We start from the raw sequence: 17955 nt of genomic DNA, 5'->3' as shown, positions 1-17955 counted from the left end.
GACTAGAAATCCTGTCACTTGGGCTGCACCCTGATTAGGGCAGCCTGGCACACGGAGGCCCCGCCCCCTGCTCGCCACCTCCCCAACCAGGAGATGTACCTGTGGGTACCGACGTTTGATGTGGCCTAAAGTGCCCTCCGGGAGCTTGGCCAGCTCCGTGTCTCGAACAGCGTGTACAGTGGTGGCTCGTGGCTGCCGGGTCAGAGCCTCCACCTGGGATACAAAATAAGAATTCCCCACAGATGATAACGGGGACCTGAGAAGACATACATTTAGGTGAAGGGCTGGCTATGCTTGGAGACAGACAGGGGCTGCCCTTACCACACCAATGAGATCCCCGCGGCCATATTCCCCCACTAGCTCCTTCTTGCCACTGCCTCTTTGGATGACACTGCGGAGACGCCCATTGAGCACAATGTAGGTGCAGTCTGAGCGGTCGCCCTGCCTGGGGAGGATGAAGAGTAGAGAGTCAGGCAAAATTGTAGGCGGGGTCTGAGCAGTGAGGTGGGATCAGGATGGTACCTGTAGAGCGCGCGACCGGCTTCCACAGCTGTCCAGTCGATGGCAAAGTCCATCTGGCGCACGAAGGGGGACATCCTTGCAGCCACCGTGTGTGCTGCGCTCAGCACCACACTGGGCTGTGCACGCATGATCCTGCATGCAAAAAAGAAGGGATGTGTGGAACCAGGCTTTCTTGGAACATATTAAAAGGAATGAAGAAAGGGGTATCGGCTTGGGAGTGAAACAGAAAGGACTCACACCTGCCCGAGAAGGGGTTGGGAAGCCCTATCTGGGGGCTCCTTCCTACCTTCTAGAAATGGGGTGGGGGAATGATGTCTTGATCTCCCCCCCTTGGAAAAAAATAATTGGAATGGGGTCATCCAGGTGCCAGGCCCAGCCCAATCCCAGCCTTACTCGTAGAAGTCAGATTTGGAGATCCGCAGGAAGGTACAATCTCTCTGGGCTCGCAGCGTGAAGATGAGGGGTTCCCCGGTGAGCACGGCCAGCTGCCCCACCAGCTCCCCTGGCTGTGCCACAAACAGGCACACTTCCTCAGCCTTGTCAATCATGCGTTGGTACACATGCAGGCAGCCCCAGAGCACGAAGTGCAGGCTCACATCCTGTTGGGACAGAGGCTAGGTGATCAGATGAGCAGCTACAGCAGCTCTCCCCTAACTCAGGCTAGCATCCCTCACAGTAAAACTTAAAGAAGGGTTAAGAAAAGGCTGGGGATATAGCTAATGGCGTACAGAGCCCTGGCTTCCCTCCCCAGCACCATATACACAGACATGGTGGTGCAGCCTACAGTCCCAGCACTCGGCACTCTGGAAGCAAGGCAGAATGCATGTGGAGGAAAGAGGGTTCAAGGTCACCCCTGACTACAGAGCAAGTCTGAGCCCCACCACTACATGAACTAGTCCCAGCCCTCAAGTGGAGGCTCAAAGTCAGCCTCAGCTACAAACCCAGTTCAAGACCAGCCTGGGACGCTCATAATATAAAGTGTAGCTCACTAAAGCACAGTGTTTGCCTAGGAAAGATGGAGCCTAGAGTTCAATCCCAGCCCTGGACACACAGGTGCCCCAGTGCGCATCAGCAATCCCCACACTCAGAATGCAGAAGAAGTAGGGAATGTGAAAGACTCAGTATGAACTTAGTCTTTTTTTTTTTTTTGGTGTCCAACATAATTGTTCCCAGGGACACCTTGTGGATACCAAAACTCATTATGCTTTCACCTGGACAAATTGGTGTCAATTTGCATAGAACCTATACATACTATACATTCTCCTGTAGACTTTCAACTAATTTAGGCAACTACTTATACTCCCTAATGTCATATAAAAGATGCTTTGCAGTATTGCTTAGGAAATGTTATACCTGTCCATACAGACACACTAGTCTTAGACCTACCTATGTTTTATTTATTTTTCCTTTTTTACACAGGCTCCCACTATTACTTGCCTGGCCTGGAACTGCTATGTAGACCTGGCTGGCCTTGAACTCTAGAAATCCACCTATCTCTGTCCCCAGAGTGTTGAGATTAAAGGAGTGTACCACCATGTCTAGCCTTTTTTTTTAATATATATGTATTTTTGTTTTATGTGATAAGTATTTTGCTTCCCTGTAAATATGTGTGCCACATGCCTGCCTGGTGCCTCCAGAGTCCAAAAGAGGGCAATGGATCCCTGGATCTCAAATCACAGGCAGTTTTGAGGTGTGTGGGTGTTGGGTGTTGAATCTGTGTCCTCTGGAACAGCAGCAAGTGCTCCTGAGCCATCTCTCCAGCCACACTAAGTACATTTTCAGTCCTTGTTGGTTGAATTCTGCAGATAGGATGATCCTATGTATGTATCTACACCAGGATCTGCACCCAGGACAGACATTGCTAATGGATCACCAGACTTTTAGGCCAGATTAAGGCCCATGAATTCCTTACAAAAGAAACACAGCAGGAGGCTGCAAAAACACAGAGTCAGGCCTGAGGCAGATGACTGTAATCCCAGCATTTGAGAGGTAGAGAAAGGAGGAGGAGGAGTTAAAGGCCACTCTCAGCCAGATAGGGAGCTCCAGGCCAGCCTGGGCAATGTTAGATCCTGTCTCATAGAAATAAAGCAGACACATTTATGGAAACAGGAAGATTAGTGATCGCCAGGCCTTGGGTGAGAGGTTGGCAGCTAAGGAGAGCTTTCCAAGGTGATGAAATGCTTTAAAATTGATCCCGAAACTCTGAATGTACAAAAATTCAGTAAAACATACACTTTGCATAGTTAAACTGTATGAGTCATGGACTACCATTCAATAATGAGATCCCCCTTGAGAAGACCCTCTTGGGGCTTCTGCACTGGCTCAGAGTGAAGGCACCTGCTCCCAAGCTTGGCAGCCAAATCCAACCTGAGCCCCATATAATGGAAGGAAAACACTGACTTCTAAAGGCTGACCAACACCTATGCTTGTGGCGTGCATGCCCACATTAAAAAAATAATAATAAAAAAATAAAAATAAAAACTTTAAAGCAATAGTCCCCTTTGTGCTCATGTATCTATTCCATTTGATCCCCCCTGCTTTTGTTTCCTGCACAGAGCATGTTCCTTTCTACCCCAAGATATTTTAAAGTATTTTTCTTGTTTCACACCCCTCCCTCAAGTGCTCTAGGGCTCAAGCAGATCTTGGGTCAGGTGTGGTGCTGATCTCAGCACTCAGGAGGCAGAGGCAAGAGGGCCTTCAGGTCAGGGAGGGGCCCCTGGACTGCACAGTGAATTCCAGGCTAGCCTGGTTTATGTGAGACCTCAAAAAAGAAAAAGTAGGGACAGACAAGATGGCCCTGCTGATAAATGTTGCCAAGTCTGACAACTTGAATTCAATCCCAGGTCTCATATGGTGAAAGGAAAGAAGGGCTCCCCCAAGCTGTCCTCTGACCTCCACATGGGCACCATTTCATGGGTACACACACACACATACACACACACACACACACACACACACACACACACACACACACTTGTGCACACAAATAAATGTGATAAAAAGAAAAAGATATTTCTGGCCATTCAAAAGCTAAGCAGTGTCACCCCAGGACTTTTGCACAACTCGCTCTCTATCTAGACTGACCTTTCCTCCATCGACACCTAACTCATTGCTCCATCCTTCCTTCCTTGTGTGTGGTCACATTCTTAGAGGCACTGCCCTGTGTAAGCTAGTCTTTGTAGTGCCAAGAATTTGGCCTTTGTAGCTCTAAGCCCTATGAGTTTACAAGGACTTGTGTGCTCCTCTAAGTGACAGTCATCAGAACCGCCCATTTACCAAAGGCATACAGATTTTTTCCCCCTCCTGTCTAGCAAGCAGGACAGGATCCCGGACATGCCACAAGTTCAGTAAATGGATGATCCTCTCTTTCGTGGTTAGCCTGAGCAGACAGACACATCCCAGCCCCACCCCTTTATAAAAGAGGAATTGAAACCACTGAGAGATGGGAAGAGCTTTCCTCTGTCCATCACAGCAGCCTGTCTGATGCCAGACAAAGCACCAACAGTGATGATCGGGCAAGGTGAAATATACACACATGCATATTTGCAGCTAGTGCTTGGATTACATACGGGTATTATTAAAATCACACTATGGTGTTACTAGATTGGGAGATTGTGTGTGTACACACAGATATATGTGCATATGAAAGCCCTGAGTGTTGCTCCATCTTCTTTTTGTTGTGATTTGTTTAAGACAGGGTCTCATTATGTATCCCTGACTGGCCTAGAATTTTCTGTGTAGACCAGGCTGGTTTCAAACACAAAGAAATCTACCTGCTTCTGCCTCCAGAATGCATTTGCCCCTAAACCTGGCTCAATTGTGGTTTTTTGTTGTTGTCGTTTTAGTTGTTGTTTGTTTTATTTTGGTTTCTTTTTTGAGACAGGGTTTCTCTGTGTAGCTTTGGAGCCTGTCCTGGAACTCACTCTTTAGACCAGGCAGGCCTTGAACTCACAGAGATCTGCTAGCCTAGTCTTTGTGCTAGAAAGGCATGCCCACCACCACCCGGCCTCAATTGTGTTTTGAGACAAGGTTTAACCCGGTGTTTGCTTAGCTTAGGCTGTGTGGCTAGCAAGCCCAAGGTCTCCTGCTGTCTCAGCCTCACCTCTGCTGAAGTTACAAACAATACCCTGGTTTTTTTCATGTGGGTGCTGGGGATTTGAACTCTGGTCCTTGGGCTTGTACAGCAAGTTTTTTTTTTTTTTTTTACCAACTGAGCTGTCATGATGACCAGTTCTAGATTAGGAACTTTTCTTTTTGGCCACTTTTTCCAGACAGCGTTTCTCTGTGTAGCCCTGGCTGTCTTGGAACTTGCTCTGTAGACCAGGCAGGGTGGCAGAGATCCGCCTGCTTCTGCCTTCAAGTGCTGGGATTAAGGGAGTTCAGTACCACCATCAGGTAAGAGTAGGGAAATTTTAGTGCAGGAATTCTCGGGGCCTTGAGCATGCTAATATATTCACTCGGGATTTCCAAGAAAGGATAAAACAGCGTTTCTCAAAACCTGTTTAGCTACATCCCTTGTTATAATATGGGCTGAGTATCTCTTATTCCAAGTGCTTGAGACTAATAGTGTTTTCTATTTTGACCCCCCCCCCCCCCCCGCCAGATTTTGGGATATTTGAAGAAGTAAAATGAGGTATCTTGGTTGCAGGATGCAGGTCTAAACAGATGTCTTTTTTGTCTCATATGCATAACCTAAGGCTAATTCTTTTTAGTTTAGTTTTTGTTTTTTTAATTGGCTTTTTAAGACAGGGTTTCTCTGTTGTAGCTTTGGAGCCTGTCCTGGAACTTGCTCTGTAGACCAGGTAGGTCTTGAACTCACAGAGATCCGCCTGCCTCTGCCTCCTGAGTGCTGGGATTAAAGGCGTGCGCCACCTCTGCCAGGCCTAATCTTTTTTTTTAAGACATGGTCTTATATAGCCTAAACTGCCCTCTAACTCTCTATGTAGTTGAGGAGCACCTTGAACGTTCTCAATCCTCCTGCCTCTACCTCCCCAGTGCTGGGATTACAGGCAAATACTATAACCTCACGACCTGCATTCCAATGTGGGAATGTGGGTTTTAGGGATCAAACTCATGTCCTTGTGCTTGCAAAGCACACACCTTAACAACTAAGCCATCCTTCCAACCCCCTTAAAGGTAATTTCATACACTATTTTTACTGCTCCTTGTTTGACTGCACTCTGTCCCAGGTCAGGTGTGGGCTTCACTGCTTATATCATGTTGACACAAGGTTTTAGATCTGGCAGCACTGTGCATTTGAGATTTTCCATCTAGATGCTGATTACACCTTAGAGATAGATGGTGCAGAAAACTCAATTGGGAAAATTCTTGTGTACAGCAGGGTTTCTCAGTGTTGGCACTATTGACACTTTGGTCTGGATGACTCCTTGCACAGCCTGGGGATTCTAGTATCCTGGTCTCAGGGTCACACACACACACACACACACACACACACACACACACACACACAGACACACTTCCCAAGTCATAACAATCAAAAATGTGACATTTGGGGGAGGGCACTAACAAGATGGCTCAGTGGCTAAGAATGAATATTGCTACTGGAGAGGGCCCATGTTTGCTTCCCAGCACTAATGCTGGGTACAACCACAACTGCCCATAACTCCAGCTCCAGGAGATCTGATGCCTCTGGACTTCATAGTCACCTGTGCTCACATGCAAATACCAACACACATAATTTTGAAAGTTAAAAAAATAAAATTGACATGGGGCATGGTGTGCCAGTTTGAAAGAAAATGGCCCTGAAAGGGAGTGGCACTATTAGAGGTGTGGTTTGCTGGAGTGGGTGTGGCCCTGTTGGAGGAAGTGTGTCACTGTGGGGGTAGGCTTTGAGGTCTCCTATGCTTAAGCTATGCCAGGTGAGACAGTTCACTTCCTGTTGCCTGTGGATCAAGATGTAGAACTCTCAGTTCCTTCTCCATCACCATGTCTGCCTGAATGCTGCCATGATGATAATGGACTAAACCTCTGAAACTGCAAACCACCCCTATTAAGTGTTTTCCTTTATAAGAGTTGCCTTAGTCATGGTGTCTTTTCACATCACTAGAAATCCTATATAGCAAGAAATAGGGTCTTAATATGTAGATGATGTTGGCCTCACACTCATAGAAATCCACCTGCCTCTGCCTCCAGAGTGCTGGAATTAAAGGTGTGTACTACTAACACCCAGTTAAAATGCATATATTCATTTTTAAAATGCTGGATGGGGGGAGAAATGGCTTAGTGGTAGAACTCTTGCCTAGCATGTCCAAAGGCCCTGGGTTACCCCCCCCCTCTCTCTCTCTCTCTCTCACACACACACACACACACACACACACACACACAATTTCTTTTTAAATAAGCACCAAGCCCTAGAGAATAAATGAGAGGTTAAAAGCACTGGCTGCTCTTACTGAAGACCTGTTCTCTATACCCACATTAGGCAGCTTACAACCATCTGTAACTCCAGATCCAAGGGCTCTGTTGCCCTCTTCTGGCCTTCACAGGTACTGCACACACATGGTGTATACACATACATGCAGGCAAAACAGTCATACACATAAAAATGAACAAGGCTAACCAGGCAGTGGTGGTGTACACCTTTAATCCCAGTATTTGGGAGGCAGAGGCAGTTGGATCTCTGAGTTTGAAGCCAGCCTGGTCTACAGAGTAAACCTGGTCTATAGAATGGTCAGGGCTACAGAGAAACTCTGTCTCAAAAGAAAAAACCTTAAAAAAAAAAAATTGGTATGAAATGTTAGATAGAGATAGGCAGAGCAGCACAGCTGGTCCCAACAAAGCCAAGAAGACAAATAGAACAAAACCTCCTGCAGGGGCTACAGACCAGTTAGGCCTTTCTGCAGGCCAGGGCTGGGTTCAATTCAACCGTCTTCCTGATCAGCCAAGCCTGGGGGGTGGGGGGGGGGAAAGCAGCAGCCGTGTCACTGCATTTCCTCATGCCCCCGGGGCCACACAAGATTGACATCAGCCTCATCTGACTTCCTCTCCTCAAAGGAGCATGCATCTGCTATGAGCAGCCAAAGGGAGAGTAGAACACCCCATCAAGTAATGGAACCTCTTAACTATCAATAGGGCACACACTCCACTTGACCCCCAACTCCAGTCCAGGTTCTCAGTGCCTCTATCCCATTGCTGCCTTCAGCTGTCACTAGAAACACGAGGGGCTACAAGCCCCTGCAAAGCCTTTCCTGAGCTGTCACTTTTGCATTGCTGCAAGGAGCTGATGGGTTCTGCTTATTATCTCCCCGCCCACAGACCGAGGAAGCCAAGGACTTTCTAGACTCTTTGCCTAGAGTCACAAAGGGAACTGGAGACAAGGTGTGTGGGTATCAACTCTGGAGCTCAGAACTGGCTCAGCTGCTAAAGCACTTGCTGCTAAAGTGTGACAGTCAGAATCCACACCCCCAGAACCTACAGAACTGGGCATGGCAGACTGCTGGTCATTCCAGCCTCAGGGGGAGACTGGATCCCCAGCACATGCTAGCCCGAGACTGAGAGCATGGTGAATTCTAGGTTGGAATGAGAGGTGTGGAAGGAAGATAATTTCTGACAGTAACCATGAGCCTTTAAATTCATGCATCCAGCCAGGCGTTGGTGGCGCACGCCTTTAATCCTAGCACTCGGGAGGCAGAGGCAGGTGGATCTCTGTGAGTTCGAGGCCAGCCTGGTCTCCAGAGCGAGTGCCAGGATAGGCTCGAAAGCTACACAGAGAAACCCTGTCTTGAAAAACCAAAAGAAAAAAAAATTCATGCATCCATGTGTACACGCATGTATTCATACACGAATCCACACAAATGGAAACAGTATGCATATGCATACATACACAGGAAAACTGAAAAAAAAAAAAAAAGGAACGTATATTTCAAGCACCCATTCACTCCAGATTCCCCTCCTCCACATCTGAATATATGATTCCAGTCTCACAGCTTCTTCCTGCAGTGGGCCTCAAATTCCTCATACAGAGGATGGGGGGATGGGGAGGCTATAAAATGGTGCCTCAGGCTTACACGGGAACCACCCAGCAAGCCTGTGAATAACTGGAGGCAACAGAAGCAATGCAGAGCTGGAGTGTTGCTCAGTGGCGAATCACTTGCCTAGTGTGTGTGAAGTACTGTGTTCTATCCCCAGGCCCAAAGTACTATAACTAGTAGCAATAATCATAAAGACGAATAAAAGACCAACCAAGCTCCATGCCACAACCATGGCAGACACAATTGATGACTGGACCTTTCCTCTGTATCCTTCTTAACACAGGTGAGAAATTATGGTCTCTGGGTCAATTTTACACACACACACACACCAAAAAAAAAACCCCAAAAAACTGGTGTTTTTTTTTTTTTTATGTTTTTTCTTTTTTTGGTTTTTTGAGACAGAGTTTCTCTGTGTAGCCTTGAAGCCTGTCCTGGAACTCGCTCTGTAGACTAGGCTGGCTTCAAACTCACAGAGATCCGCCTGCCTCTGCCTCCCAAGTGCTGGGATTAAAGGCGTGCACCACCGCCCTTCTGATATATAAATATATATATATATATATATATATATATATATGCTCACTTTATGTTGTGCTGGGTGTGAAACCTAAAGCTTGGAGCACGCTAGGAGAATACTGTTCCAATTGAGCCATATCCCCAGACCTATTCCTACCTATTTAATAAGCACCTATCCTAGCAGGCAGGCACCAAGGCTGGAAGGAGGACAGAACATGTAGGTACATCACAGAGTCATGGGGGCCACAAGAGGAGAGAGTTAGAGGTTGGGAACTCCAGGAGAAAAAGTTCAGGGACTAGGGGTGAAGGCTTGGTAGGTCAATGGGACTTGCTGTGAAAGTAGATGGTGGAGATCACAAAACCCAAGGGTAGGTCATACATGGTGGTGCGCACCTTAAATCCCAGCAGTCGGCGCAGAGGTGGATCTCTGTGAGTTCGAGGCTAGCCTGGTCTATATAGCGAGTTCCAGGCCAGCCAGGGCTACATAGTGAGACCCTGTCTCAAAACAATACAATATAAACCTCCCACAGTGGGAGGCTAAAAAGGTATACGAAGTTGACCCCCAGAGAAAGAAAGCAGCCATCACTACATAAAGGTCAGGTATCAGAGGTCAAAGGAAGAGATCTGGTACCACAGGTCAAGGGTCAGGCTTACCTGGTCTCCTTGGCGGGCTATGATGGTGCCGGCTTTGGCATGATGTAGCAAGACTCTGCTGTTCAGTAGAGAGGGGTCCTGGGAAGGGAGGGGAGTTGAGATGGACCCAGCCAGGCCTTTCACCTGGCTCCCTCATACCCTGCCTCCCTTCACGCTCTGCCCACCTCAATCCTCATCAGCTTGGCTAGCTCTCTCTTCGCAGCCTCAAAGATGCTGCTTGTCTGGCGGCCCTGGTAGGGCCCAAAGGGACAGCCACCGGTCGCTGACTCATCTTCACAGTAGCTGTATTCACAGGCACCGGCTGGCTGCTCCCGGAGCTCCTGAGTTGGAGTCTGTGTAAGGCAGGAGGACCTGTAATTTCCTGTGAGTCTCCCAATTGACCTTTTCAAAGACTCACCCACTGGCCAAGGCCAGAGTTCTGAAAGGGGGGCTGTGGTGAGACGGGAGCAAAGAGAGGGCCTCACCCTAGCGGATGCTGTCTGAGGTCCCCCAGATGCCTCTTCTTGAAGGGAAACAGATATCCGGCCACGCTCATAGGCCATGTCAAAGTCAGAACGAGGGCCTCCTTGCAAGCCTATATGCATGGAGGCGAGGCAATAAAGCCAATAAGTTGGAGCTGGGGTAGAGCTCAATGAAGTGTCTGCCTAGAATGTGTAAGGTCCTGGTGTCCACCCTCAGGCACAAAGTAAATAAGTAAACAAATAAGTTAGTAACCACATCTATAACCAACCTTAATTCCATGCTAAAGCTGCAACCATGACAGATATGACTAACTGATGATCGCATTTTACCCCTGCATCTTTCCCAACACAGATGGCAGGAGAATGATCTCAGAGCATACCCACCAAAGTAAGAACCAAGGAAATAGGATATGCCCATTTTGTAGGTAGGAAAACAAAATCAGGACTGAAAAGCAGCGTGTCCTGAATTCAAATTTAGGCCCTTTTGACAGTGCTTTCCATACCGTCCACCACTTACTCCCCCCACCAGGGCTCCGAACCTGAGATGTCTACTGGCATGGAGATGCAGCGGCTCAGCAGAGGAGCTGAGGGGGCTTCTAGGGATGTGGGCTTCACAGGATCCCCTGGGGAGACAAACACTCAGGACCCTGTGCTCAGATCCATAGGCCTCAAGCTGGGACTAGGGAGTGAGCAACACAAGGTGCCTGGGGCAGGATCAATTTAAACCTGCAAAACTGGGCTCAGTAAGGGCTTGGGGCAGCAAGCTTGGCAACCTGAGTTCTAGGCCCTGGACCCACATGGTAGAAAGACAGAACTAACTCCTGCAAATTGTTCTCTGACTTCCACTGCTTGCATGTCTGCACCCCCCCACAATAAATAAATACATGTAAAAAAAAACATACACAAAACTAAGGGACTGAAAAGCACAAAGGCCAGAGATGGGGCTGAATGGGCTCAAGTCCTTGGCTGGGAGCAGCGGGAAGGAGTTGCCCTGGTACCTGCGGGTCCAGGCAGTGGGGCTCCAGTGGGGTCAGGGGGCCGGCCAGAGGTCTCCTTTGGGGCATCCTCAGTACCCGAGGTGCTGACTACCCGTTTAGAGCCACGGACAGGACTGGTGCGGGATGGGAGGCCAGGGCTAGGGAATAGGCGTAAGGGCTGGATCTCCTGGGGTAGGGAGATAGAGAGACATTTACAGCATGTCTAAGTGTCCCCCATTGTGTCCCCACATCCTCTTGTGTGTGTGTCCAACTCACATGGCTGAAGAGTTCATTGGTCAGACCCAGGTAGTTGTGAAGCGCCAGGAAGGTGACTCTCTGCAGCCTCACCATGATGATCTGCAGGGGCGGGGGCAGAAGCAGGAGAGGGGCGTGGTCAGGCTAGTGAGCAGTCAGCATCAGCAGCCTCCATGGAGGTCTGCTGCTCAACAGTGATAAGCAACAAGTATGCCTATCCACCAAGCACTGATGCCTAGGATAGGTGGGGCGGAGTGTTCTGCCACCCATGGAACACTTGAAAGGCCAGCTGACCTGCACCACTCGCACCAAGCTCTCAGGGTACTTGGTGAAGACAGCTGAGAAGGCTTCTACTGGGAGTCTCAGCACTGTAGAGTCCCGGGCAGCCCTAGCTGACACAGTCCGCTGGGGATGCTGGTGACCCTGGGAGAGGCACGCATGGGAAGAAGAGATAAGATCAAGATGTGTGAGACCACACCGCTCCTTGCACCCTTCCTGGTGCCAGTGACCACGAGCAATATCAGAGCTAATGAGATGGGGCCTCCCACCTTTCTACCCGGCATGGGACTGTCACTCACAGTGATGACGTCAAGGATGCTCAGAAGGCTGTTGACGCTGTCTCCAGGGACGACTTCCTTCACCACACACTCTTTCCCGTCCTGAGACACAGGGGCCACAGACCAGTGCCAGCCTCCTCCCAGTGGCTGCCACTAGACCTCCCATCCAACTCACCCCAGCAATAACCAAATTCCTAACCTGTTGTTTCCTACACATCACTCCCTGCCCATCTGTGTGGATCTCCCCAAATGGTCACGCTAATATTTTTATAGCACTAGAATGAGAACCCAGAGCCCTGCATGTACCAACCAAGTACTCATCAATGAGTGGCTCACTGGGGGATTCTAGGAAGGGACTCTACCACTGAGCCACGCCTGCTGTCCCTCACTGGGCAAAGGCTCTACCACTGAGCCATCATTAACCTGACTTCTGACATCACATCCAGGAGAAATGCCCAGCACCCACCCTCCCAAAATGGTTCTGCAAGGTCCACTCACAGGCCCTGGCAGACAGAGCTCCAGTAGCCCGTCTTGAACCACGTAGATGCTGGCATCTGGCTGACCAGGCCGGAAGACGTAGTCCCCCTGCCCAAGACGCTGGAAAACCATGTGCCGGCAGAGCTCCAGGAAAAGCGGCTTTTCAAAGTGACCCAGCACCCTATAGGATGGGCAGTGAGAAAGGGATGGAGGAGGTCAAAGCAGCCACAGGCTCTGCAGGAACCTCAGAGCATCCACACCCCAACACTTACCGAACATTCTTGAGCATGTAGAGCACCTCAGAGGGTAGGTGGGAATTGGCCAGGTCGCCTTCTGTGAGGTCAGCCTCCAACACTGAAGGTGGGGGCTCCTTCCGCTGTAGGGTTGGAGTCTCCTTCTGGATACGCAAGATCCTGATGGGAGGAGGGGTTAGAGCAGTGGTTCTCAACCTTCCTAATGCACAACCCTTTAATACAGTTCTTCATGTTGCAGTGACCCTCAGCCGTAAAATTATTTTCATTGATACTTCATGACTGTAATTTTGCTACTGGCATGAATTGCAATGTAAATGTCTGTGCTTTCTGATGGTACTTGTGAAAGGGTAGTGTGATCCCCCTCCCCCCCCCAAGGGGTTGCCACCCACAGTTTGAGAACTGCTGGCTTAGAGGGATGATAGAAGGCTCAGGCACCCATTTACCCTTTCCTTCTGGTTTATACAGAGCAAATTAAACTCACTGTCCAGATCAGGCCCTCTATTTACTTTTTATCATTAAAGTTTTATTAGCACACTGCCATGTTAATTCATTCAAGTATTATTTATTACCATCTTACTTCAAAGACAGAGTTGAATAGCCAACATAGAGACTGTATATACCCCATAAAGTCTAAAATGTTTGCTATATACCCTTTTTAAAAATATTCATTTATTTATATTTATTATGTATAGTGTTCTGCCCAGGCCAGAAGAGGGTACCAGGTGGCATTACAGAAGGCTGTGAGCCACCATGTAGTTGTTGGGAATTGAACTCAGGACCTCTGGAAGAGCACTGAGTGCTCTTAACCTCTGAGCCATCTCTCTAGCCCACTATATACCCTTTTACAGAGTAAACATATGGTGTCAACATCAACTTCAGAGACACCCCCCCACCCCATCATAGGACTCTAGAATTTCACACTTATATCTAACATTTTAATTATACCCTCCTTAACCCTCTCTTCTTTCTGCCAAACCCCTTCTTTTGGGGAAGTCCCCTTCCTACTTTTGTGGGGTATCTTGTTTGTTTTTATGGCCCATTGCTTTAATTAGGGGGTGCCTACATGAGCATGGGTTGGGGTTATTTACTTGAACAAAGGCAACTTCCCAGTGCCTACACCATTGAGGACTACGGCTTAGATCAATCAATGTCAGCCCATACTTCCTCAGGGAGGGGTGGAGCCTGGTGAACCCCTCCCCCTGGACTCTATAGTGTCAATGACACACTCCTAAGATCAGGCTGAAGGCAGAAAGAACACTTGTATTTGTCACAGGAGACCTGGAAGGCATTCCAGGAGTTTATAGAGTTTAGAAGTTTATAGTATGAGCATACTATGAAGACCCCAGATATAAACACTTCTGTTCTCTGTAAAAACCCTTCAGTTGTTGGGTTGGTTTTTTTTGTTTTTGTTTTTTTCCCTTTTAGGAAGCAGGGGGCCAGGGAGATGGCTCAGTGGAAAGCACTTGTTGTACAAGCACGAGAACTTGAGTTTAATCCCCAACATCACATAAGGGGCCAAAGAGGATCAAGCATCCATGTGCCTGAGGTCTCAGTTTAGGTGGCAGTGGGGACAGGCGGATCTCTAGGCTCCCTGGCCAGCCAGTCTAGCCAAAGGCATGAGCTGCAAGTTCAGTGAGAGATCTGTCTCAAGGGAATAAGGCAGAGAGCAATTGAGCAGGATACCCCATGTTCCCCTCTGTGCACCCACAACACGGTACATACATCACGCATACCTATACACTCAATTAATTAATTAAAAAGAAAGGGCAGGAAAGTGAAAGAGAAGGGAATGAAAGAAAGAAAAAAAAACAAAAGAATGAGAAAAATAAAAGGTCCATGAGGGAGCATCCTCTTAGGTGGTAATAAATGAGCCCCACTGTAGCTTTTCTGATGGAGACAGATGCCTGAGCTAGCCCTCCTCCAGTGTGAAGAATTCAGTTACAGCAGTTCTGCTAAGAACTTGGGGGAAACTCCTGTGAGTCACAGAGGTTTGTGGGGCAGGCCCCTTTACTAGCACAACAGTCTTGAGATAGACCCTCTCATACGAGCTAAATTCAGTAATACAGAGAAACCCAGATAGACCTCTTCTGTTTTGTTGGTATTTTTAGACAGTGTCTCTCATGTAGCCTAAGTTGGCTCCAAACTTGGTTAAGGAGCCAGTGCTGACCTTGAACTCCCAATCTTCCTGCCTCCACCTCTTGCATATAGAGACAGCAGGTGTGCACAGCACCATACCAGGCTCAGATAGAATTCTTCTATTGAGGAGATCTTAAGCAAGTCTTTCCCTGGCTCACAGTTCTGAGATAATTGTTCTGAACTCACAAAGAACACCAGGGTAGCTTCTTAGGAATATGTGGTTACCACAGACAATCCATGGTGCAGAATAACTATACACACTTTTGCGTGCGTGCGTGCGTGCGTGCGTGCGTGCGTGCGTGCGTGCGTGCGTGTGTGTGTGTGTGTGTGTGTGTTTATGTGTGTAGGCCAGAAGACAACCTCAGCTGTTGTTCTTCAGATGCTAGCAACCTTACTTGTTTGAGACAAGGTCTCTCAGAGAGGTAGAATTCACCAAGCAGGCTGTGCTGGCCAGTCAGGGAGACCCAGGGACTTGCCTGTGTCCACCTCCCCATCTCATTACATGAGATGACAAGTAAGCTACCATGCCCAGTCTTTGTTTTTTTAAATGTGGGTCCCGAGGATCACACACAGATACTGATGGTTACAGTACTTTACCAACACAAACCATCTCTCCAGCCTAATCAAAATAAACTAGACACACAAACAGCCCTTCTACTAAACCATAGAAAGCCCTGTAATACCATGGTTTGTCACAGAGTTCAAGGATGTTCCCCTTCCCCGGTATTAAATACATCCTGAGAAAGACCTTCAAGTAGACCTCCTGGTGCAAGAAGATCCAAGAACCATTTCTCTGAAAGTACCTTCTCAAAGACACCGACAAACACTTGGGATAACCGTCCTATGTTTCTTTTTTTTTTCTTTTCCTTTCTTTCTTTCTTTCTTTCTTTCTTTCTTTCTTTCTTTCTTTTTTCAAGACAGGGTTTCTCTGTGTAGCCTTGGCTGTCCTGGAACTCACTCTGTAGACCAGACTGGACTCAAATTCACAGAGATCTGCCTGCCTCTACCTCCCAAGTGCTGGGATTAAAGGTGGGCACCACCACCATCCAGCTTCTTCCTATGTTTCTAATGCAAAGGAATTATTTTCTTAAAAAATTTAACTTATATTTGTTTATCTATCTGTTTGTGTATGTATAGGTCAGAGGACAACTTGCACAAGTCAGTTCTCTCCTTGCCCCATGTGGGTTCCAGGAATGGAGCTCATGTCTTCAGACTCGGTAACAAATATCTTTACCTACTGTGCCATCTTGAAGAAGGCAAACATAATGTATACAGGCCTGTCATTCCAGTTACTCACCAGGCCGAGACAGAGGATCACATGGTCAAGACCTGCCTGGGCTACAGAGAAAACCCAAGGCCAACCTGGATAACTTGTTTAAAAAAAAAAATATAGGACTTGAGTTTGACTCACTGGTAAAAATGCTTGCCTAGCATGCCGAGTCTCTGAGTTTTATACTGTGCACCACAAAGCAAATTAAATAAGATCAATAATACCAAAAAATAGGGCCAGCAAGATGGCTCGTGGGTAAAGATACTTTCTGCCAAGCCTTACAACCTGAGTTCAATCCCTGGGATTCACATGGTGGAAGGAGACAACCAATTGTTATACACATGTTATGACATGTACACCTCCACATATAAACACATATATAATAAATAAACAAATTTTAAATAATAAAAATTTTAAGTAAAGTAGGGGCTAGGGATACAGCTCAGTGGCAGAATGCTTGCTGAATGAATGAATGAATGAATGAATGAACAAGGATGTGTCTTAGTTGGTAGAGTGCTTCCCTGGCACTCACAAAGACTTGAGTTTGGTTCCCTGGCCCATATAAACCAGACATGGTGACACATACCTATAATCCCAACACAAAGGAAAACTGGGAGTCAATGTTAGTCTTGACTATATACAAAGTTCCAGGTCAGTCTGGGCTAAATAAGACCTTGTCCCCATGATGCCCCTGGAGAGTAGAATCATGAAAAAGGCCCTCTAGCTAGCCATGCAAACTTCTGAGATAACTGCAATAAGACACTTTGAATAAACTCTCCAAAATGGCAAGACACCAGGTGCAGACACCTAAATATATGGCAGATAGCTTTCAGGGACAGGGTAACATTATTGAGACAGGCCTCGAGCCACAGGCGTACCCAAACCATAAGCATCACGTCTGGGAGAGCAAAACATTGAGATAGTCCCTGCCAAGTGAGAGCCTCGAGATGGCCCTCTGATGTGGGACATTCCAAGACAGTCCATATGTTTCAATAACTCTGAGGTACAGATGTGAGTTGCCCCTATCCAGCACTTGATATTATAAACCAGTGTCAGCCTTACTTCTTGGCAATGTTAAGCATCTTCAGTTTCTTCTTCATGCGGGGCCGGGAAGTGGTGGAGACTGAAGTGTCCACCAGGGAAGAAGTGGATTGTGATACCTGGGAGAATTAAGAATACCAGGTCAACTGGAGAAAGAGGAAGGGCAGATCCAAGAGGACCTTAATAAAGGCAGAGGTGTTCGCTATTAAGTGTAAATAGGAAAAGGGCCTGGCTTCTGTGGTCAGCCAGGCCAGCAGGAGGTCCAGGAACTCACCTTCCGCATAATCTTCCGGCCATAGAAAAGCACTTTGTCCCGCTTCCGGAACCGATACCGGGGGCCCTCCGGGGCTGGAGTTTCTAGGGGTAGGTGGGACGGAAGGAAGGGAGCTTTGAGATCCGTGCAGGCTCCAGCAAATTTCCCAACCCTGTGTCTTGGGCTCTCCGGGTATTGCAGTTCCCCCTCCATCCCTACAGCCTTCCCCCAGAGGGGCCCTTCGAATCCTCACTCTGCACCCGCAGCCTCCGCACCACCAAGAGGATGAGCACAGCGGTGACCAGCACCGCCACTCCGGCCCCGATCATCACGCCCAGCACCTGCGGAACGAACGGCACAGGCTGGGCACCGCATATCCGTCTCGCCAAGCCCTCCTCCAGGGCCTTTCGAATCACCTCTGCCCCGGAGGAGGTCGTGTTCAGCTCATGACTCGGTGTCCCCATCTGCAGAATGGGTCACTGCCGGTTCCCTTCCCACCCCCCACAGGGGGGTGGGGGAGCGACTGACTCTTCCCCGAGGCTAGGTGGCCCGCGATGCATGCCGGGAAACGTAGTTTCGCCTCCACATACATTC

The 17955-nt window shown here is 48.2% G+C and overlaps 1 protein-coding gene across 9 annotated transcripts in view; it reads right to left on the bottom strand.

Annotated features, from left to right (window-relative positions):
• Window positions 1–17955, bottom strand: part of Pnpla6 (patatin like phospholipase domain containing 6) — a 31574-nt gene that overhangs the window by 12193 nt on the left and 1426 nt on the right. For 4 of the 9 annotated variants that reach the window (XM_035443208.1, XM_027415778.2, XM_027415779.2 and 1 more), the window contains 17 exons: window positions 17615–17702; window positions 17383–17465; window positions 17130–17227; window positions 12680–12820; window positions 12429–12588; window positions 11952–12032; window positions 11668–11796; window positions 11395–11475; window positions 11140–11305; window positions 10681–10764; window positions 10145–10254; window positions 9845–10012; window positions 9681–9758; window positions 916–1121; window positions 523–654; window positions 322–445; window positions 100–213 (listed from right to left, as the gene is read on the bottom strand). In XM_035443208.1, coding sequence (XP_035299099.1) covers window positions 100–213; window positions 322–445; window positions 523–654; window positions 916–1121; window positions 9681–9758; window positions 9845–10012; window positions 10145–10254; window positions 10681–10764; window positions 11140–11305; window positions 11395–11475; window positions 11668–11796; window positions 11952–12032; window positions 12429–12588; window positions 12680–12820; window positions 17130–17227; window positions 17383–17465; window positions 17615–17702 — 2043 coding nt within the window. Of the gene's footprint in view, window positions 1–99; window positions 214–321; window positions 446–522; window positions 655–915; window positions 1122–9680; window positions 9759–9844; window positions 10013–10144; window positions 10255–10680; window positions 10765–11139; window positions 11306–11394; window positions 11476–11667; window positions 11797–11951; window positions 12033–12428; window positions 12589–12679; window positions 12821–17129; window positions 17228–17382; window positions 17466–17614; window positions 17939–17955 lie in introns of those variants that run through there. The other 5 variants (XM_027415776.1, XM_027415781.1, XM_027415777.1 and 2 more) reach the window with 4 other exon arrangements.

The sequence above is a fragment of the Cricetulus griseus genome, chromosome 4, assembly GCF_003668045.3.
Source record: "Cricetulus griseus strain 17A/GY chromosome 4, alternate assembly CriGri-PICRH-1.0, whole genome shotgun sequence".
Lineage (NCBI taxonomy): Eukaryota > Metazoa > Chordata > Mammalia > Rodentia > Cricetidae > Cricetulus > Cricetulus griseus.
Note: the sequence above shows the minus strand (reverse complement) of the source record. Positions and strands in the feature narration are given on the sequence as shown.